Source organism: Oncorhynchus tshawytscha, linkage group LG13 (assembly GCF_018296145.1).
Source record: "Oncorhynchus tshawytscha isolate Ot180627B linkage group LG13, Otsh_v2.0, whole genome shotgun sequence".
In the NCBI taxonomy this organism is placed as follows: domain Eukaryota; kingdom Metazoa; phylum Chordata; class Actinopteri; order Salmoniformes; family Salmonidae; genus Oncorhynchus; species Oncorhynchus tshawytscha.
In genome coordinates this window covers 14,239,299-14,262,475 of record NC_056441.1, presented here as the reverse complement: position 1 = coordinate 14,262,475, position 23,177 = coordinate 14,239,299, and the positions used below count along the sequence as shown (strand labels likewise).

The following is a 23,177-nucleotide window of genomic DNA, read 5'->3' as shown; positions in this document are numbered from 1 at the left end:
TTAGTACTGACACAAGACTCCAGTGAACTTTGACAAGCAAGTAAGAAAGGCTTTTCTTCACGATGTTTTCTTCCAAATGTACTGATTTAGCACCATCTAGTGGCGATGTAAGGAACCACTCAATGTCAAATGGGGAAGTGATGCCCTTTGAGGTTCAGTAAATATTGGTGCTCTTTTAATCCTTAAGAGTCTATTATAATCTAAGTAACCTAATCCCCATCAAAATCTGTCAGTTTAAACTAGAGATATGTGGTTGTTTTGCATAGACTGTATCCGCCATATGTCGGCCTTCCGCATCAGCGGTAAAAGGTGGCATAGCTACATCTGTGTTTGTCAGACCACCAGACATCCCGAAAATCTATCCCTTCACGAAAACGTCTGTAGCGCCCGAGCGTTTTTTTTTTCTCATTTATGAATGTGTTATTCAATTAGTTTCTGTAGTAGTGAAGAAAAAATTCAATATTTGAACAACAAAAAAGTATATGTAATTTTTTTAATACTTAAAGGGGTCCTAAAATACTAAATCAAATAGAGAAATGGTCCATGGTATGACCATCTTAAAACAATTCCATATGTTAACTTAGTACCCCCCTAACTGCTTTTTTAACCTTACCATGAGCAATAAAACAATCAGGATGTCCAACATTCTGTAGGATATTACATGACCAGAGCCTCCGGTGTTTACTACTTATCCAAACAAATTACTCCATGGCTTTGTGTGAAATGGTAGAATAATCTTCAGGCTCAGTGAAGTGTAAGCTTAAATAGATTTTGCTGGCCAGAGATGATGTAAATGCTGTGCATGCATGTGCATTACTCTGGACAGCACCATGAGATATTGCGTCATAACCACAGTGGAAATGAAGCCAATTAACTGGAGGTTGATATAGTACTATATTAGTTGGCTTCTTGACACTAATGCCACTACATGCACTACTGTCTGAGGAGAGTGTATGGAATATTGAATTTGCATTTAAAGTATCTCTCTTTTACATATTGTTTTATGTTTAATAGGTTAAGATAAATAATACATTTACCTGTTGGTCTACAAAAGGAGTGTTAACTGTTTATTTTTTATGAAAACTTCCTCATCCAGGCTAATATATGTTTTCCTCCAGAGATAGTAAGACAGACAGGTCAGTGTACCATGATACCTTTTATCTTTGTTGTTTTGACAGAGTATTCAATCAAGCAGTATGGCACACAAATTACCACCTCACTCTGAACAGTTACCTCAATTATTGATCATTTTGATTTGCTCCAAGATGTTTGCTTCAAACTAGATGATTTAAAATATATATAGGGCTAAGTGACATTTAACAGTGCTAAGAGAAATAATGTAAGAATATTTGTCCACAATGAAGATGACTTTGTAGCACCCGTAAATGTCAAATCATATATTTAATAACACAAGCTCTGTTCATACAAGAACACGGAATATCAGTGCATGAAAACTACAGTAAACTACAGTCACGTGATAATGTACTTTTTTTTTAAACTACTTGTTGCCAACCCGGAAGCAGTCAATTTAATGCTTCATGCATTTGCATAATTATGAATAGGACATCGAAACGAAGCAGCTGTAACATTGTTAAACTGTAACTCATTTTTTTTCGTTTCAGTTTCCTGGAACGCAGAAGACGTTGTTTGCACAGCGTCGTTTGTTGGTACAACAACTCGTGACACTGGAGAAAGATTAGTGACTGATAAACTTCTGATAAACTTCTTAAATGTATCGACGTATATGATTTTGTGCGTCTCGCTAACGGAAACCGTTGAAGTGTGTGAGTAGGTTGCAGGTAAAGAGCTACAATGTGACATAGTTCATGTAGGCTACATTGTGTCCGTGGCGCGAAGATAAGTAGGGTGCCGAACATGGATTAGGATTTAGTGCTGCTGGGACAGAATGAAGCGCTGGACACTTTAATTTGACCTTGATTTTTTTATATTTTTTTTATCTGGGTGTTATTGATAATCCATCAAGATAGCTACTCTAATCGGGTAAAGACATTTTTAACATCACGTTTATGGAGAAGTACTATTTCAATAAACTTCGACCAAGAAAGCCAATCGCTGGATGACAGAAAAAGACCGTTGACATTTGACTTGGCTAGTTAAATTTGGTCAACCCTGTTAAACATTTTGAAATAAAAAGTTGATTCAAGCAAAATAGGGGAACTTTTACTTTGCGCAAAGTTATCAGAAGCCAGTTCATGGTGAATTTGGTGGATCTGGTTTGGTAATGCACCATGATGCTGTTGTAGCCCACGGGGTATGAACGTATCTCGTGAAGGAGGAAGGGAGACACGATGGCACTTTCCCGGAGAAGGAATCGGTGGAAGTTGATAGTTTGCCTTTTTGGGGCGTCTATAGTGGGATATTTTATTTTAAACAGGCATAATAATCCCGGTGACATAGCTGGAACAAATCGAAGAGAGGTTCCCATTGAGCAAGATATTGCAAATGAAATGCTTAAAAAGCCTGTTTATGACAAACCGCAGTTGGATTTAAATGCCTTGGGAGAAATGGGCAGAGCTGTCAAATTGAACCTCGTTGGAGAGGAGAAGAAAAAAGAAGAGGAAAGTATAAATAAACACCAGATTAATACCTATGTGAGTGATCTGGTATCTCTACACCGCAGTCTACCCGAACGATGGAATCCTCTGTAAGTTGGCGTGACTTTGAGTGTGGTGTTTATGATATTTTCCCAACATTTCCTTGTGATAAGAGTATTTTATAGAGCTTTTCTAAAATATGACTGACTGAATTGGAAGTAGGTTAGCCCCTCGCCATCAACCCATTGTGGAAAACCTCGTTGAATATTTCTAAATGCCTAAATGACAGGCAAGGCAATGCTTGATTTTGCAAGGTTGGATAAAGTCAAATCACTGACAAAGCTCGTTAAACTGTTTATTTTGAGTTTACTAAAGGGCCAGGAATTAGGTATTAAATGACTCTGTGCCTGTTAAGCCATGTGCAAAGAATGAATAAAGTCCTGCATCTCAGTCAGACATCCAAGCACCAGGGTAACCAACAACATTGACCAAAAACAAACAGATTTTCTTTCTTCCTAGATCTGATCAGTACTCCTACTCTTAGACACCTTTTGAATACTGGCCCAGGTCTATTAGCTGGGGTGACAGATCTGTTTGTGGTATAATTACACTCCTTGTCATGCCAATGACCGTGAGTAAACAATGAGAAGCATGATGGAAAGGGGATGTCTGGGGTCAGGCTTGCTACAGATCTAATACAAGTGAACTCTTTCTCTTTACTTCTCCAGATGTAAGGACCAGAAGTATGACTATAGGTCATTGCCATCCACGTCAGTGGTGATCGCCTTCTACAACGAGGCCTGGTCCACGCTGCTACGCACTGTCCATAGTGTCCTGGAGACCTCACCTGACAGACTGCTACGAGAGGTGGTGCTGGTGGACGACTATAGTGACAGAGGTACAATCATGTATATGCAGTACCAGTCAAAAGTTTGGACACACCTACTCATTCAAGGGTTTTTCTTTATTTTTACTATTTTCTACATTGTAGAATAATAGTGAAGACATCTAAACTATGAAGTAACACATATGGAATCATGTAGTAACCAAAAAAAGAGTTAAACAAATCAAAATATATTTATATTTGCGATTCTTCAAAGTATCCACCCTTTGCCTGTATGTGCTGATCTAGGACCAGGTGCCTCCTGTCAATGCAATTTGTATTAATTGTGATCTAAAAGGCTAAACTCTTACCCCGAGACCCTGTTTGTATGGGCCCAGATTTACAGACATGCTTGGCTATAGTGACATCACTATGTCTGCCAAAGCCATTGTGAGCCAATATCTGGTGAATTTGACATTCAATATGTTAAGGTTCAAGGGATATAATGCGAACTCATCATCAAAGTTTATGCTCTGTACTGAAAGTGTTCTACCTTGAAGACTTGACTGCTGACATGCACAATTTTAGGGGGATTGTGTTAACAACGGACTAATGAACAAAATACTCAAATGAATGTTTTTAAGTGAACTTTAAGTACATTTGAATACCAGTTGGTTGTCATGCAGCCTTACTCATAGGCCACAGTTTGTCACTTTCAGCACATGACGTAGTATTGGCCACGGGAGTCACTCCGAATATTTAATCAGATTTCTGACAAGTAGTTTACATTTTAGGCATTTAGCAGATGCTCTTATCCAGAGTGACTTACATTCGTATTAAGATAGCTAGGTGGGACAACCACACATCAGTCATAGTAAGTACATTTTTCCTCAAAGTATCTATCAGCAAAGTTAGAGGTAGTAAGGGGGAAAGAGTCAAGTGCCAGTGTTGGTTCACAATTATTATAATTTTGTGTGTGTTTTCTCTTAAGGATTAAAAGGGCACCAATATTTACTGAACCTCAAAGGGCATCATTTCCCCATTTGACATTGAGTGGTTCCTTCCATCGCCACTAGATGGTGCTAAATCAGTACATTTGGAAGAAAACATCGTGAAGAAAAGCCTTTCTTACTTGCTTGTCATTATCAATTAAACCACAAAGCGCAGGCACATCCGTTAGCAGCACCACCCTGTTGTAACATTACACATACTGTACCTGCATGTTACACACATCCCAGTTGAGGAAATGTACACCCTTGTCATGATATGTAAACAGCCCTTTTGGTTCCCTGTCAGCTCATTTGAAGGAGCCCTTAGAAAACTACATCTCCAACTTGAAGAAGGTACATCTGATCCGGGCCAGGAAGAGGGAGGGCCTGGTGCGGGCCAGGCTCTTGGGGGCCTCCATCGCCACGGGCGATGTGCTGACCTTTCTCGACTGCCACTGTGAATGTCACAAGGGCTGGCTGGAGCCCCTGCTCAACAGGTGAGAAACCCTGTAGTTGGCCAGGTCAGGACTGTTCTTCAGTCTAGTCGTGGGACCTTAGTTTCCACATGTATAGTAGTGCCTCTCTCCATTCCTTCTACTTTGCGGTTGAATGTATCGTGCTCCTGGCTAGATTTGGATATGTGTAGCTATGTGAATTATTTTCCTTATACCCACCCCGTTTCACACTAATCCCAAGCCTCCAAAGGCCTGTTCCATATGGTACCTGGTGAGGCCTTTCTCTCTGTCGTCACCCTGTTATACTGCAACCCCCTGCCCCATGCTTGCTTCTGCTCTCTTCTCCTCTGCCCCAGGATAAAGGAGGAGCCGTCCGCTGTGGTGTGTCCCGTCATTGATGTCATCGACTGGAACACCTTCCAGTATCTAGGCAACCCCGGGGAACCCCAGATTGGAGGGTTTGATTGGCGGTTGGTCTTCACCTGGCACTCGGTGCCAGAGTATGAGCAGAAACGCAGGCGCTCTGCTATTGATGTCATCAGGTCTGTGGTACCCTACATTAGAAACAGGCACTCTGCCATTGATGTCATCAGGTCTGTGGTACCGTACATTAGAAACAGGCACTCTGCCATTGATGACATCAGGTCTGTGGTACCATACATTAGAAACAGGCACTCTGCCATTGATGACATCAGGTCTGTGGTACCCTACATTAGAAACAGGCACTCTGCCATTGATGACATCAGGTCTGTGGTACCTACATTAGAAACAGGCACTCTGCCATTGATGACATCAGGTCTGTGGTACCCTACATTAGAAACAGGCACTCTGCCATTGATGACATCAGGTCTGTGGTACCCTACATTAGAAACAGGCACTCTGCCATTGATGACATCAGGTCTGTGGTACCGTACATTAGAAACAGGCACTCTGCCATTGATGTCATCAGGTCTGTGGTACCCTACATTAGAAACAGGCACTCTGCCATTGATGTCATCAGGTCTGTGGTACCGTACATTAGAAACAGGCACTCTGCCATTGATGTCATCAGGTCTGTGGTACCATACATTAGAAACAGGCACTCTGCCATTGATGTCATCAGGTCTGTGGTACTGTAACAACTTCTGTGTTTCGGAAAGGAAAATAGTCTAATCCTCAGTTAACTATCAAGATATACATTCAACAATTTGATATGCATATTATGTAGAGATCAACAATTGTTATACATAACATAGGCTATATAATTGATCATAATAATGGAACAAGTTCTGAAGATCTGCTCTGTAAGCTGTGTGTGTTTTGGTCTCAGGTCTCCTACTATGGCTGGAGGGCTGTTTGCTGTCAGTAAGAACTATTTCCATTACCTGGGCACGTATGACACAGGCATGGAGGTGTGGGGAGGAGAGAACCTAGAGTTCTCATTCAGGGTGAGTGTAGGTGAGGGAGAGAACGAGCGAGAGCGATACATTTGGGCTTGCTGTACTCTGTGCAGTTAATCCATGCCTTTTTCCTGACGTTAAAAACCCACTGGAATCCAGTAACCGATGGTCACCATACTGTTGTGAAATATGTGGGGATTCACACAAGGCTGCAATCTTTACACTTTCATTATATAACTAGGTCACCACTATGCAATTTTGGAAAAACAAAAATGACCTTTCTGTTCCCTAATCAAAATTACATTAAAGAACTTTGAACCAAAAGTTACCTCTGTCAATTGAGGTTCCGCAGTCAATAAAGTTGCAACGTTTGAAGAATTTAAACCAGCACAGAGGTCATGTTTTCCTTCAGTTACTTCCTGTGGAAAAGAACCAAACCGCCATACAACAACAGAACTTCCTTCCCTTTTAGAAAGACACACAAAGCTGTCCATTGTGCTGCCTGATTGAATCATGATGTGTAGCTAATCATGTCCTCGTGTTGCTGTTGTTGTTATTTAGATCTGGCAGTGCGGTGGCAGCCTGGAGATCCACCCCTGCTCCCACGTGGGCCACGTCTTCCCCAAGAAGGCCCCCTATTCGCGGAGCAAGGCCCTGGCCAACAGCGTGCGTGCTGCCGAGGTCTGGATGGACGACTACAAGGAGTTGTACTACCACCGTAACCCCCACGCTCGCCTGGTAGGCCAGCCCTGAACAGGGACTAGCAAAATGTGTGGCTGCAGAGTTTGAAAGTGCATGGTGCTGTGATTGTGGGTCAGGACCAGTAGTGTATGGTGCTGGGATTGTGGGTCAGGACCAGTAGTGTATGGTGCTGGGATTGTGGGTCAGGACCAGTAGTGTAGGGTGCTGGGATTGTGGGTCAGGACCAGTAGTGTATGGTGCTGGGATTGTGGGTCAGGACCAGTAGTGTATGGTGCTGGGATTGTGGGTCAGGACCAGTAGTGTAGGTGTTAATATGTCTGCATGCACAGCTTTTCAAAGCAGTGATCAAATTCACATAAAAGCATGCCTTGGAGGAGCACAACTGCCATTAACACTTGTGGATCATACCTCTATGGTTAAGGACAGCCATCTTACACTGAAAGAAGGGAAAAGCCCTTCCTATTATATATGTTTTACCTCTGACACACACACACACACACACACACACACACTCTTCTCCCCGCCCCCTGCTCTGTAAATGCTCCCCTGATTGAGTGACACTTGGGATGCATGAGGACGAGACACACAAGGTGACACTCCGTCCGGTGTGAGATTACCATCGAGAGGCACAGCTCCACGCAGCAACTGTGGGCATCACCCACCTACCCTTCAGTTAATCAGAGATGCTCCGTTCTGTGCCAACCCAGGTGCTAGGCTGCTAGCAGGCCTGGGTTCAAATACTAGTTGAAATTATTTCAAATACTTAAAATTTAGAGCTGTGAGCTCTCTGCCTGGCATTCAGGTGAAGGGGAATGTGTCAGTCTGACCTTTTCAGTAGAACACTGAGATACAATCGCTCTCAAGAATCCAGTGATTCAAGTTGATAAAGCTCCTGTCAAGGAATGGGATGTTGTTTTCTAATGGTTGGACTAATGTTCCTCAGGGGCTTGTTTCCTGTTCAACTTTTAATTCACATCAGTTGAAACCTGCATTTTACTACTTTCTAACAGTAAGGGTTGCAAAATTCCAGTAACTTTCCCCAGGTTTTCTAGAAATCCCGGTTGGAGCGTTTCCAGATTTCCTGCTAATTCCTTCCTGATTCCAGGAATCTTCTAACTCGGGATGTCTGGAAAACCTGGGATGGTTAGGAAAGTTTTTGTAAGCCTAATCATTTCTGTAAGACTGCCCCCTACTGGCCCTTACTGCCCCCACCATCCTGTCTCCCCTGATTGTCTGATTATCTTTCTCTGGGGTCTAAATAAGTTGATGGGCAATCAATTAGAGATGTTCAGGTATGCCGCTCCCATCTTTCATCCTGTGGCGTTGTTCACCTTCCTCCAACAGGGGCTTGTCTCCAAACAGATGTTCCTGTCTCCAACACTCCTCTGTGGAAACTAACACCTAACAATCCCTCTGGACCAGTAGGAATTCAGAGTTCCAGAAACACAGTAAACCACCACACAGAAATAAAGAATTGCTGATATTGTAATGCTAATTGGGTTACCCCAAAATGTCCAGGTTTTCCAGACGTGCTGGTCGAAGGATTCCACATTTCCTGCTTCTTCCCCTCCTGATCTCTATTCTTCAGGGAGTTTCCTGCTTCTTCCCCTCTCTATTCTTCAGGGAGTTTCCTGCTTCTTCCCCTCTCTATTCTTCAGGGAGTTTCTTGCTTCTTCCCCTCCCTATTCTTCAGGGAGTTTCCTGCTTCTTCCCCTCTCTATTCTTCAGGGAGTTTCCTGCTTCTGCTTGCCTGAGTTAGAATACCTCAGGATAAGCCATCATGTTTTCCAAGAGAGTTTTCAGCTGTATTTTTAGTGGGGCGGGTCGAAGGCTTCAAGTTCCTCAATGTCCACATCACTAAAGATCTATTATGGTCCAAACACACAAACAGTCATGAAGAGGGCACAACAATGCCTCTTCCCCCTCTGGAGGCTGAAAAGATTTGGCATGTGCCTCATATCCTCAAAACGTTCTACAGCTGCACCATTGAGAGCATTTTTTGACTTGCTGCATCACCACTTGATATGGCAACTGCTTGGCATCCGACCGTACGGCCCAGTACATCACTGGAGCAGAGCTCTCTGCCGAGCTCCATGTATCCTCTATACCAGGCAGGTAGGCCCTAAAAAAATGTCAAATCTTCCAGCCACCCAAGTCGTACACTGTTCTCTCTGCTATCGCACAGCAAGTGGTACCGATGCACCAAGTCTAGAACCAACAAGACCCTGAACAACTTCTACCCCCGAGCCATAAGACTGCTAAATTAGTTAGCTAATCAAATTGCTACCCAGACTATCTATATTGACCCTTTTTGCACAAACTTTTTGGACTCCTTGCAAACGGTGCTGCTACTGTTTATAATGTCACTTTATTCCTAGTTATTAGTACAGTTGAAGTCAGAAGTTTGCATACATCTTAGCCAAATACATTTAAACTCAGTTTTTCACAATTCCTGACATTTAATCCTAGTACTAATTCCCTGTCTTAGGTCAGTTAGGATCACCACTCTATTTTAAGAATGTGAAATGTCAGAATGATTTACTTCAGCTTTTGTTTCTTTCATCACATTCCCAGTGGCTCAGAAATGTACATACACTCAATTAGCATTCCCTTTAAATTGTTTAACTTGGGTCAAATGTTTTGGGTAGCCTCCACAAGTTTCCCACAATAAGTTGGGTGAATTTTGGCCCATTCCTCCTGACAGAGCTGGTGTAACTGAGTCAGGTTTCTAGGCCTCCTTGCTCACACACGCTTTTTCAGTTCTGCCCACAAATTTTCGATGGGATTGAGGTCATGGCTTTGTGATGGCCACTCCAATATCTTGACTTTATTGTCCTTAAGCCATTTTGCCACAACTTTGGAAGCATGCTTGGGGTCATTGTCCATTTGGAAGACCCATTTGTGACCAAATTTAAACTTCCTGACTGATGTCTTGATGTTGCTTCAATATATCCACATAATTGTGGTGTTCTTCGGCTTGCAAGCCTCCCCCTTTTCCTCCAAACATAACGATGGTCATTATGGCCAAAGGGTTCTATTTTTGTTTCATCAGACCAGAGAACATTTCTCCAAAAAAGCATGATCTTTGTCCCCATGTGCAGTTGCAAACCATAGTCTGGCTTTTTTATGGTGGTTTTGGAGCAGTGCCTTCTTCCATGCTGAGCGGTCTTTCAGGTTCTGTTCGATATAGCACGTATAAAGTAGATGTCCTAACCAACTTTCCAAACCTATAGTTTGTTAACAAGAAATGTGTGGAGTGGTTGAATAACGAGTTTTAATGACTCCAACCTAAGTGTATGTAAACTTCCGACTTCAACTGTACATATATCGACTCAGTACTGGTACCTTGTGTATATAGCCATGTTATCGTTACTCAGTTTATTTGTTCTGACTTGTTTGACTTTTCTATTATTTCTCTATTTTATTTTTCTTTGCATTGTTGGGAAGGGCTTGTAAGCATTTCACTGTTACTCTACACCTGTTGTTTATGAAGTATTTGACAAATCAAATTTGATATCTGAAAAACCTTGGGAATTTTGCAACCCTAGACTGTGGCTTGGAGTGTATTTGTGCTAACAGTGACCGGGATGCAATGGTGGTCTGCTAGTGGGAAGTGCATGTGTGTGGGAGGAGTGTTTACGTTTGAGTTGATTGTGTACAACAAAAGAGTTTTTGAGTGTCAGTGTATGTGGTGGTTTTGTGATTTGTGTGTTTATGGGAACTTTTTTGAAAAACCATAGATGGTGATGTTTGTCAGTTCACAGAATAATACCCAGAGACTCAAACAGACAGGACGTCAGTTGAACATTTACTTCTGAGCTCATGACTGCATGGCCTCAAAATAAATCTAATTGTATCATTTTAAAGTCTCTTGTGTTGTTGTTGTTGTTGTTAGGAAGCCTTTGGGGACGTGACAGACAGGAGGAGGCTCAGGACCCAGCTGGGATGTAAGGACTTCAAGTGGTACCTGGAGAACATCTATCCTGATATCCACGTCCCTGAGGACAGCCCTGGGATGTTTGGAATGGTGAGGAGAATGCTGCCATTTTGACTCCAACGTTGTATTAGTTAGGCACCAAACCGAAGGAAACGGACCGAAACTACCTGAGCCTGTCCAATAAGAAACACGTGTTGTTGTTTTCAACCCAGCCGACCTCACATTTACACAATGTAACTCAAGTGAAAGTCACCCAGTAAAATACTACTTGTCTAAAGGTATTTGGTTTTAAATATACTTAAGTATCAAAAGTAAATGGAATTGCTAAAATAAACTTAATTATTAAGTTTCAAAAGTAAAAGTATAAATCATTTTAACTTCCTTATATTAAGCAAACAGACATCCCTATGCTATTTTGTTTTTTTGTTAATGAATAGCCAGGGGCACACTCCAACACTCAGACATAACTTACGAACTAAGCGTTTGTGTTAGTGAGTCCACCAGATCAGAGGCAGTAGGGATGACCAGGGATGTTCTCTTGATAAGTGTGTGAATTGGACCATTTTCCTGTCAAAATGTAACAAGTACTTTTGGGTACCAGGGAAAATGTATGGAGTAAAAAGTACATTATTTTCTTTAGGAATGTAGTGAAGTAAAAGTTGGCAAAAATATAAATAGTAAAGTACAGATACCATTAAACCTGACATAGGTAAAAATACTTTAAAGTAATACTTAAGTAAATGTACCACATTAATGAATCTGTGTTTATTAAAGAGAGAACCCACTTGAGTGCACTATCATAGACAACTTGACTGAACTTTCCCTTGACTCCCCACACTCATAGCTGTACTTTAACAGCAGCATCTGCATGTTGTTTCCTTCTAGCTGAAGAACAGAGGCATGTCCAGCTACTGCTTTGACTACAACCCTCCTGATGACCATAACCTGGTGGGCCACCGGATCATCCTCTACCCCTGTCATGGCATGGGACAAAACCAGGTAGCTAATGGCTCTATCTTTACTCTCCATGTCCTTTATTTAAAACCAGGTAGCTATAGCTCCATCTTTACTCTCCGTGTCCCTCATTTAAAACCAGGTAGCTATAGCTCCATCTTTACTCTCCGTGTCCTTCATTTAAAACCAGGTAGCTATAGCTCCATCTTTACTCTCCATGTCCCTCATTTAAAACCAGGTAGCTATAGCTCCATCTTTACTCTCCATGTCCCTCATTTAAAACCAGGTAGCTAATGGCTCTATCTTTACTCTCCATGTCCTTTATTTAAAACCAGGTAGCTATAGCTCCATCTTTACTCTCTGTGTCCCTCATTTAAAACCAGGTAGCTATAGCTCCATCTTTACTCTCCGTGTCCTTCATTTAAAACCAGGTAGCTATAGCTCCATCTTTACTCTCCATGTCCTTCATTTAGTAGTGGTTCAGACACTGGGGTGCTATAGCCTATATTGTTTTCAGGACTGCAGTGATTGTTGTCTAGTGTTGTTAGCTTAGATTTTTGTTTAGCTTTTTTTTTTCATTGAATGTTTTTTTAAACCAGGCAAGTCAGTTAAGAACAAATTACGCCTCAGCTGTCATGGTTAAACAGTGCTTTCATGGCTAATAGCCTAACACCTTGACCAAACCGGCCCTGCATCTGCATGCTGATTCTGTCTATACCCAGCAGACGTGTTCATAACACGCAGATTAAAATGCCTAACCAACTATATTAGTTTGGAGACAGGTTGAAACACATTCATAGACCTTTAGCTAGCTTGCTGTTGCTAGCTAATTTGTCAAGGAAGGAAAACTTTAGATTATTTTACCTTCTTCTTTTGATGGATCTTTGTAGAATTGAACCGTTGATTCATACAAAGTCGGGTGTTCTCTACTCTGACCATTAGTCCACAGATAAAGGAGAAACCTAGTTAGTTTTCTTTGATTTAATCTCTCCTCGTTCATCTTTTAATCACCCACGTGGGTTAGTATGCTCGTGAAAACCAATGAGTAAATGGGAGAGGCGAAACTTGAATATAATGGTCATTTGATGTTTAACTGGGCCTGGCAGACAGCATGTGGTAATGGAAATGGTATTTTACTCAGGGCTTTATATTATAATCCACATTGACAAGTACAAAATGATTTATGTGTATTTGGACCAAAATGATAGTGAAGAAAACAGGTACCATTGTGTGTGAGGTTAGCTGTATGGAACACAACAAAAACTCCACGAACCACGCACACACTCTTCGTCTCTCCTGTTGCAGTTCTTTGAGTACTCCAATGAGAGTAGGGAGATCCGCTATAACACCAGGGAGCCAGCAGGGTGTGCTGTGGGGGACGCCGTCTCCAACTACCTGACTGTGCACCTGTGCAGGAAACCCCGGCACCCTGTCCCACAGGACCAGAAGTTTGTCCTCAGAGAGGTGAGCTGGATGGGGACTGTGTTCATCCCACGTCATGGCAGCAAACAGGGAGCAGAGGAAAGGGTCAGTGGTGGATGGTTGGCAGAGATATAGGTGGACAGGAATTTTGTAATGGAATAAATGTTTTTTAAGTGTATTTAACCTTTATTTTAACTAGGCAAGTCAGTTAAGAACAAATTCTTATTTACATGACGGCTTACTAGGGAACAGTGGGTTAACTGCCTGTTCAGGGGCAGAACGACAGATTTTTACCGTGTCAGCTCGAGGATTCGAACTAGCAACCTTTCGGTTACTGGCCCAAAACTAGGCTACCTGCCGTGTATCAAACACATGGATATCATACGTTTTGATACCGTTCAATTCAACCATTACAAAGACCCAGCCCCCTTAGATCCTTGTCCACCAGCCTCCTCTGAAGAAGGTAGAGAGGGGAGTAGAAAACCCAGATGAACACATGGACATACAGTGCCTTCAGAAAGTATTCACACCCCTGTACTTTTTCCACATTTTGTTGTGTAATAGCCTGAATTTAAAATGGATTAAATGTAGATTTTTTTGTGTGTCCCTAATGTACACAAAATATCACAATGTCAAAGTGGAATTATATGTTTAGAAATGAATTAAAAATGAAAAGCTGAAATATCTTGAGTGTAAGTATTCAACCAGTTTTGTTATGGCAGGCATAAATTAAGTTCAGGAGTAAAAATGTACTTAAGTTGCATGGACTCGCTCTGTGTGCAATAACTTTGTTTAACATGATTTTTATATTAGTACCCCATCTCTGTACCCCACACATACAATTATCTGTAAGGTCACTCAGTGAATGTGTGAATTTGAAGCACAGATTCAGCCACAAAGGCAAGGAAGGGTTTTCCAATGGTTCGCAAAGAAGGGCAACTATTGGTAGATGGTTAAAAAAAAACACACTTAAGTGCTCCTTTGAGCATGGTGCAGTTATTAATTACACTTTGGATGGTGTGTCAATACACCCAGTCACTACAGAGATACAGGCGTCCTTCCTAACTCAGTTGCTGAAGAGGAAGGAAACTTCTCAGGGATTTCATTATGAGCCCAATGGTGATCTGACTTCAGGGGTGGTAGGTAGCCTAGTGGTTAGAGCGTTTGGCCAGTAACCGAAATAGTATTTTGAGTAGATCGTTGACAAAAATTGACAACACATTCCGTTTTTATCCCACTTTGTAACACAACAAAATGTGTGGAAAATCAAGGGGTTCTGAAGGCAGTATATACAGTAGAGTACAGTACGGGTGTAGCTAAATGTTTGTTGTCACTAAGCACTCTTGTGTTCTCTGTTCTGTTGAGTTTCTTGTTGGAACGGCCACAATGCATTCAGAGCATGTTCAAAGGGAAGCTTTGACAAATACTGACATTAAGCCCTCTCAGCTCTCAGCTCTCATCTCTTTCTCTCACTCAGCGCTACCTCGCTCTATCAAATCACTTCAATTCAAAGGGCTTTATTGGCATGGGAAACATATGTTACATTGCCAAAGCAAGTGAAATAGATAATAAACAAAACTGAAAAACAATCAAAAATGACCAGTAAACATTCCAAACACAAACAGTCCTGGGGTTGTTTGTGAACAGAGCCCTATGACCAGCTTGCTTTGGGGACTCTCCTCAAGGTTAATCTCTCTGTACGTGATGGCTTTATCTATCTCTCTCCCTCTCAGCTCTCCCATTTTCACTCTCTCAGCTCTCCCATTTTCATACTCTCTCAGCTCCCATTCTCACACTCTTTCAACAGTACCTCTGTCAGCACTCTCGCTCTTTCTTTCTCTTTCTCGAGTCCTTAGTCTCCACAGACTCCAACTCCCCTCAGATACAGACTCATCCCAGTATCACTATAGTAGATGTTAATAGTCCTAGTCTCTCTCTGGAGTAGGGGTCACATGATCAAATAATGTCTTCTGGATGGCTTGATGTATCTCAGGTGATAAGTGCTTTTATGGCGTTTTGTCCACAATGGATCATAAAGCATTGAGGTAGCCTATTGACTGGGTGCACAGTCCATGCTTGTTGTGGTAGTTTAGTACAGGTATGTGTTCAGTGTTTCCAGCTGGGGATGGGTGAAAGTCCCCCCCACATTTGCATTTTTGTCCTCCCCAGTTTTATCATTGGAATGTGATATAAAACAAGGCAACGGTGTGCTTTAGGACCATGCCGACGCCTCTGAGCGGTCAGGTAGGCTGTTTGGAGTGTTTATCGGATTTAAAAAATGTCCCTCCCACTTCTGAAATCAAAGTTGCTCCCCTGGTTTCCAAACAGTTTCTGACTCTTTTCACACTGCACTGCTCCCCTCTAATGCCTGTATGTCGTCTCTTGTTCCTGGATGTAGTCTACACACCAGTGGTTCACAACTTCACTTCTCCAGGGTTGTAGCCAGTCCTACTGCTGTTAAAATCATATTTTTTTATTTATTGGCTAGTGAGTCCACAGACTTGGTTGTTTAGGTAGATATGAGTTAGTTAAAGGGAAGGATTAAGACCAGCATTAGTTAATAGGGACCAGCATTAGTTAATAGGCCTTAAGGACAGTGCTTCTCTATACTAGTGGTCCATTTGGCCTGGCTTGTAAAATAGATTATATTTCAATAACCTGTTTTAAATAAAGGTAACATGTTTTTAATAACTCCTTTCTACTAGGACGACACCTTCTTCCATGTGATGACGCAGAAGTGTGTCCAGGCCGTGGACAAGACTGACAACGGCACCCCTGCCCCCGCCCTGCGGCCTTGCTCAGACCACGCCAACCAGAAGTGGTTTTTTGAGGAGAGGGGGGCGTAGTGGAGTGGGCCAGCCGAAATCCATATCCCTGGGGTAGAGGGTCAACCAAACTCTTAACCCTGGGATAGAGGGTGACAGCTGGAGGGCCCCAAAGACCAATACTCAGGTCCAGCGTCCTTATGCCGTGGAGATGACCTGGGTCGTATTCACAAGATAGAAAACAGAAGAAAATGGTCCAAAACGGGGAGGTTCTATCTGAAGTAGTCCAATAGGCATCATTCGTTTTCTGTTGCACACTGTTTTTAAATGTTGTGCTCTAATGAATATGACCCTGGTCAGGCGAACGGTTCTCACCTCCTGTATCTATGCACAACCGTGTGCTTGCTGGACAACGTTGACGTATTCGCACACTTGATATTAACTCATACCACATCTACTTCTCAAATCTTTTTTTGTCGATATTTGTTGTGAAAACCTGGGAGACGAAGGATGTTGGAATGGACAGATATTTAACACATTTTGTGTGGGATTTAATTACCTGTCTGTTCATCTGACTGAAAGACACTCCTACTTTTTATTCTCACTTTTGTTCTTACCTCTCTCTTTCTCTGGAACACAGGAGCACTTAGCAGCTGGTAGTGAATGTTTTTGGCATTGCAGTGATCATGACAGACTCTTATGTACTTGCGCATTACACATTATAGCTGGAAATCTCAGACTCAACCTCTAGATGGAGCCAAAGCTTCCATCTTGTGTGCTGATCTTTTTCACTCCATCCAGCATGTTATCAGCTCAGTGATGGGAGTGGTTAATTGTTCAGGTATTTTTGGAGCAAGTATTTTGTTTTCTACATGTATTTTTTATTTTAAATACGTGCGTACTACTTCAACTAGTCCCTCCAGGATGTTGTTATTTTTTTGGGTGATATTTGCGGACCAAAAAATCGTGCATGGCAGTATGCAACAATTTTGTTCAAGTTGTCGCGAAAGTGCGCTGACGAGGGAAACATTTGTTGCCGTGTAGCTTGATTGAACCATATTATGCTATGATTGGTTAATTTGCGCGCCCTCTTTTTGTAATGCGGTGATGGATCTGTTTTATGCGGTAATATTGCAATGATTTTGACTTTTTTATGCAGCAATTAGTGTGGTTATTGGTTTGCAAGCCCTCTCAAAATATGTGGTGAAATGTTTGATTGCACACAACAATTTGCGATGACAGAATCGTGGAGGGGCTTTTTAATGTTCGATTTGCTCCGCTCATAGGCTTACGACAACACACAGTGCCTCTAGCCACACAATTACTGGTAGTAGGAGAAATTCCACTCCGGTCTTTAGTTGTGTTCATGAATCACAATTATGAATTTGGATAACTCACGGTAAGCAATTTAAACATTTCTGAAAGAAGGAATACTTGTGGTTTTTCAGTGTTTTTTGGTCTAAAATACATCTTGTCAATGCAATTGACTCCTAGTCAGATTGTTATTTTCCTAATAGAGTGAAGCTACGAAGACTTAACGTAGCTATATTCTGTGTGTTAATTATATTACAATTCTTGTTTATTTTAAATGATATATTTACTCAAATGTTTATTTACTTACTTATTGATCAGCGTTGATGTCAGCGTGGATTTGTTAATTCAGCACTAATTTAAATGAGCCACTTGACTTTATGTATTGCAACTGCAACAACAAAATGGAGAAAACAATTGTTGACAATAAACGTCACTTAAGGCCATCATTTGGGTCATTTCACCCAGAAGTGCCTTACCTGATGCAAAAAGAGATATGGAAAGATACGCATGGAGTTAGAAAACAAATCCACATTTTTGTTAAAAGAGATTAAGGACAAATCTCAAATGATACCTACTTTATCCCTATATACTATAGTGCAGGGGTACTCGACTACTATTTGAGAAGGTCCGGTCACATACATTTCCTCTGTGGCAATGGTCCGGATGGATATTGTAATTTGTCGTAGTAACAATCCCCAATGTTGTGACCTCCGGGCTGTTCAAACTGTTTACACCCCTCTTTTTGCCAGATCTAAAAAATAAAGTTGCTGTTTTTTAAACTAAGTTCCTGCAATTCTACACATTTTTACATGTCTTATGTGTGTTCATATGATAGTGGCTCAACAAAATCAGTCGGGGTTCCCTTGGGTTGGTGGACCTGGGCATGTAATCTGGCCATGATCACTACAAGATGTAGGTAGCTGGTTAACTTTCCTATCTAGTTGACATGCGCTTGTGGTAATTAACTGGACATTTTTTGGACAGGTTATAAATAGCTCTCTTAAGGTCTGTCAGTGGAGGAAGGAAAACTGTCGATACACAACCAAATGTCAAGATGTTACCTTGTGCATTCTACTATTATAACTCTCAACAGTAGTAAGTTTAATTTCCCAAAAAAGAAATGCTATTTATTTAGTCAGGACCTGTATTGACCCCGTTCTGGGTCTGGATCTAGTCAGGACCTGCGGTCCGTATTGACCCGTTCTGGGTCCACATCTGGAACCACCAGTTGTGTATGGCTGCTAGGTGTCGTTTGAGACATATCTTAATTGTACTTTAAGTGTACTTTAAGAATAATATCTTATGCAAGGAGATTGTGGGTGAATGGAGTGCTGCATTGATCCCTGTTTGCTTAGCCTAGTGGTATGGCTGTTGCGTTTAGGGGGACGGGACGTTGGACACACACTCACATGCATATATATATATATATACACACACACACACACACACAGGAGTTTACGTGCTTGAGGACTGAGGATCTCTACATCACTTCAATTGAAATGGGGATATGATATTTGATTTATACCTTTTCATATCAATGGCCACAAAACATAGCATGTTTTCTAAGTACATTGAAAACAGTTCTTTAAACAAGACCCGGTGAATCACAATATGTAAACCTATTGATTTTGAACAAGGTCCAAAGTAGTGCACTATATAGAGTACCATTTGGGATGCAGACATATTTTTGCGCCAGGGAGTTGAATAAATATGAGATTGTTGTTCCTGAGTTATAGTAGCGTTATTTACGGTTTGCTTAGGCATCTGGTATTCCAGGCATGTCCCTACATTGTAAAACATGTCAATGTCTCTACATTGTAAAACGTTTTATTGTATGTTATTTGACATGGTACAGTGGGGCAAAAAAGTATTTAGTCAGCCACCAATTGTGCAAGTTCTCCCACTTAAAAAGATGAGAGGCCTGTAATTTTCAGGTAGGGACACTTCAACTATGACGGACAAAATGAGAAGTTGTCATATTTGAAGTGTACCTATGATGAAAATTACAGGCCTCATCTTTTTAAGTGGGAGAACTTGCACAATTGGTGGCTGACTAAATACTTTTTTGCCCCACTGTATATGACAGCAGCAGAATTGATAAGTGACCATTCACCTGGTTTGCTTAATATCTTTCTGGCAGGTTATGTCGCGGTGCTCCTCTATCACCGTACAACGTGTGATGTTCTGCTAGCTGCCCAGACGTTCTGTCTGTTTGGGACACAGTACCCTGGATGCCTACCACAGGGCACCCTGTTCTCTATGTTGAGAACTACTTTTTCAAATCAATATGCTGGATCCAACTGGATTTTATTTTAATGCTGTTCATTCCAAGTGGCCTTTTACCATTATCAAAAAACAAGTTATTAATTCAAGATATTTTTAGGAACTGTCCATAAAATGGAATAGATTGGATGAAACTGAGTTTGTAATCATATTAACGTACCATTTTTCTAGTACCATTCTGGGAAAAGTATTTTATGTGTAATGTTTAATTTCTGAATAATAATACAAAGTACAACTTTTAAGTATTGTATTCTTGGTTGGTATGTATGTATTGTTACGCCCTGAAATGAGTATTCTTTGTTTTCTTTATATATTTTGGTTAGGTCAGGGTGTGACATGGGTGATGTGTTTTTGTATTGTCTAGGGGTTTTATAGGTTTATGGGGTTGTTTACCATCTAGGTGTTTATGTATGTCTATGGTTGCCTAGATTGGTTCTCAATTAGAGGCAGCTGTTTATCGTTGTCTCTGATTGGGAACCATATTTAGGCAGACATCTTTGGGTATTTCGTGGGTTATTGTCTATGTGTAGTTGCCTGTGTCTGCACTCGTTGTCATAGCGTCACGTTCGTTTTGTTTTTGTTTGTGTTCTTCATTCATTAAAAGAAGAATGTATTCTAGTCACGCTGCGCTTTGGTCTCCTCTTTACGACGATCGTGACAGAATAACCCACCAACAATGGACCAAACAGCGTGGTAACGGCCAGCAGCGGCAGCGGCAAAGAACGCAGGACTCGTGGACTTGGGAGGAGATTCTGGACGGCGAAGGACCCTGGGCACAGCCAGGGGAATATCGCCGCCCCAAAGCAGAGCTGGAGGCAGCGAAAGCAGAGAGGCGCCGGTGAGAGAGGGACAGAGTGATAGAGAAGACATCAAAACTATGACATAACAAAAATGTAATCATGTAGTAACCAAAAAAGTGTTAAAGAAATCAAAATATGAAAATAAGAAACACGAGCAATGGACATTAGACCAAATCTGTCCTTTGGTCTGAGGAGTCCACATTTGAGATTTTTGGTTCCAATGGCAATGTCTTTGTGAGACGAGAGAGTAGGTGAACGGATTATCTCTGCATGTGTGGTTCCCATCGTGAATCATGGAGGAGGAGGTGTGATGGTGTGGGGGTGCTTTGCTGGTGACACTGTCTGATTTATTTAGAATTCAAGGCACACTTAACCAGCATGGCTACCACAGCATTCTGCAGCGATACGCCATCCCATCCGGTTTGCGCTTAGTGGGACAATCATTTGTTTTTCAACAGGACAATGACCCAACACACCTCCAGGCGGTGTAAGGGCTATTTGACCAAGAAGGAGAGTGATGGAGTGCTGCATCAGATGACCTGGCCTCCATAATCATCCGACCTCAACCCAATTGAGATGGTTTGGGATGAGTTGGACCGCAGAGTGAAGGAAAAGCAGCCAACAAGTGCTCAGCATATGTGGGAACTCCTTAACAACTTTTGGAAAAGCTTTCCACTTGAAGCTTGTTGAGCGAAGTAGGCAAAGGGTGGCTACTTTTGAAGAATCTCAAATATAAATATATTTTGATTTGTTTAAGATTAGATTTTTTAGTTACTACATGATTCCATATGTGTTATTTCATAGTTTTGATGTCTTCACTATTCTTCTGCAATGTAGAAAATAGTACAAATAAAGAACCCTTGATTGAGTAGGTGTGTCCAAACCTTTGACTGGTGCTGTACATCAAATACCTGAATTCACACAATCTTTCTCTTTCATCCCATTACAGCACAGTAGACATTTTATTTATGTACATTTCAGATGCCTATATGTACTCTGCTGTGGCCTGACGCACAGGCAGGTATTTTTGAGCACTGTAACTTTAAAAAAAAATACATTTAAAAAAAGCTCCCCAAGAAAACACTACATATTTTTTGTAACTACTCATATCATTACAATTTTAATAGTTTGTTCCCTTTTCCATATATGACTCATGCATCCAGTCTTAATAATATAGACTGCTGCTGGTGGATCCATTCCCATTATCCTCTTTGTGTAGGGAGAGAGAGTTCTGTTCAAACCATATCTGATTGGTTTTTAACACCAGCTGCTGTGTGAGATGGGGAAATGTCGAGCTCATGCCAAGTCCCCTCTTCCTCCTGTGCCTCAGCTATGCCCTGCCGTTTTCCTCAATTACTCATTCATGAAGCTCCACTGTTTGATATTTCATAGGGTGCTTGCGTGGGCCTCCTTTGTGTGGTGTCGGCTGGCTCTCTGGCGCAGTGAGAGGAAAGGAAGGGAATTAGAACCTTGGTAGTTAGAGCTGTGTTCGCTGTCTCTCTCCTCACAGAAACACTGAAGGGAACTAGCTGGGGCCAGTTCAGGAAGGCTGAAATGATCCTTTGTGTTAAATTGTAACCTCATGAACCAACATTTAACAAATATGTGATTTTCTTTCAATCATGGAGTATATCTGTAGAGCAGATACATCTATTTTGGAACATTTCAGTCTGCTGGCTCTCTCACAGAATGACACGCTCTCAGAAGAACTAGCTGGAACTTCTCATTCTGACAGGCACTAATGCTGCCGAGACATCAATCTGCATTAGCTCAAGATCAGCGCTAAGTACTATTCACTCCTTGTATAGTTTATATATTGCCATAATGTATATTTTTGCCTTTGAACAGTGTATGGAATATGTAATGATAAAACTCAGCGTTCCCAGAAATATCATGAATAAGTTGTTAACACGGAAAGACCTTAATAACCTTCTGAAAAGAAATGTATCTTTATGTATAATAGTGATGTACATATTATGAACCAAAATATGAATGCATGTAGTGTTGGTTCTGTGTTTCATGAGCTGAAACAAAAAATCCCAGAAATGTTCCATATGCACAAAAAGCTTGTTCCTCTCAAATGTTGTGCACAAATTTGTTTACATCCCTTTTAGTGAGCATTTCTCTTGTGTCAAGATAATTAATCCACCTGACAGGTGTGGCATATCAAGAAGCTGATTAAACAGCATGACAATTACACTGGTGCACCTTGTGCTGGGGACAATAAAAGGCCACTCAAAAATGTGCAGTTTTGTCACACAACACAATGTCACAGATGTCTCAAGTTTTGAGGAAGCGTGCAATTGGCATGCTGACAGCAGAAATGTCCACCAGAGTTGTTGCCAGAGAATATTAATTTCCCTACCATGGTTGACAGTACGTCCAACCAGTCTCACAAGTGCTAACCATGCCAGCCCAGGACCTCCACATCCGGCTTCTTCACCTGCGGGATTTTCTGAGACCAGCCACCTGGACAGCTGATGAAACTGTGGGTTTGCACAAATGAAGAATCTCTGCACAAACTGTCAGAAAACATCTCGGGGAAGCTCATCTGCATGTTCGTCATCCTCACCAGGGTCTTGACCTGACTGGTGTTCGGTGTCGTAACCGACTTCAGTGGGCAAATGCTCACCTTCGATGGCCACTGGCACGCTGGAGAAGTGTGCTCTTCACGGATGAATCCCGGTTTCAACTGTACCGGGAAGATGGCGAGTAGTATGGCGTTGTGTGAGTGAGCTGTTTGCTGATGTCAACGTTGTGAACAGAGTGCACCAGGGTGGGGGTGGAGTTATGGTATGG

General features: G+C 41.6%; 1 protein-coding gene across 1 annotated transcript; it reads left to right on the top strand.

Annotated features, from left to right (window-relative positions):
• The first annotated feature begins 1,540 nt into the window (after positions 1 to 1,540).
• galnt12 (UDP-N-acetyl-alpha-D-galactosamine:polypeptide N-acetylgalactosaminyltransferase 12) lies at positions 1,541 to 18,078 on the top strand. Its single transcript, XM_024440884.2, has 10 exons — positions 1,541 to 2,665; positions 3,284 to 3,453; positions 4,675 to 4,864; positions 5,179 to 5,364; positions 6,132 to 6,249; positions 6,763 to 6,939; positions 10,799 to 10,930; positions 11,726 to 11,839; positions 13,100 to 13,258; positions 15,922 to 18,078. Exons 1-10 carry the CDS (start codon positions 2,310 to 2,312, stop codon positions 16,060 to 16,062), a joined length of 1,743 nt encoding a protein of 580 aa, XP_024296652.1. The 5' UTR covers positions 1,541 to 2,309; the 3' UTR covers positions 16,063 to 18,078.
• The last annotated feature ends 5,099 nt before the right edge of the window (positions 18,079 to 23,177 follow it).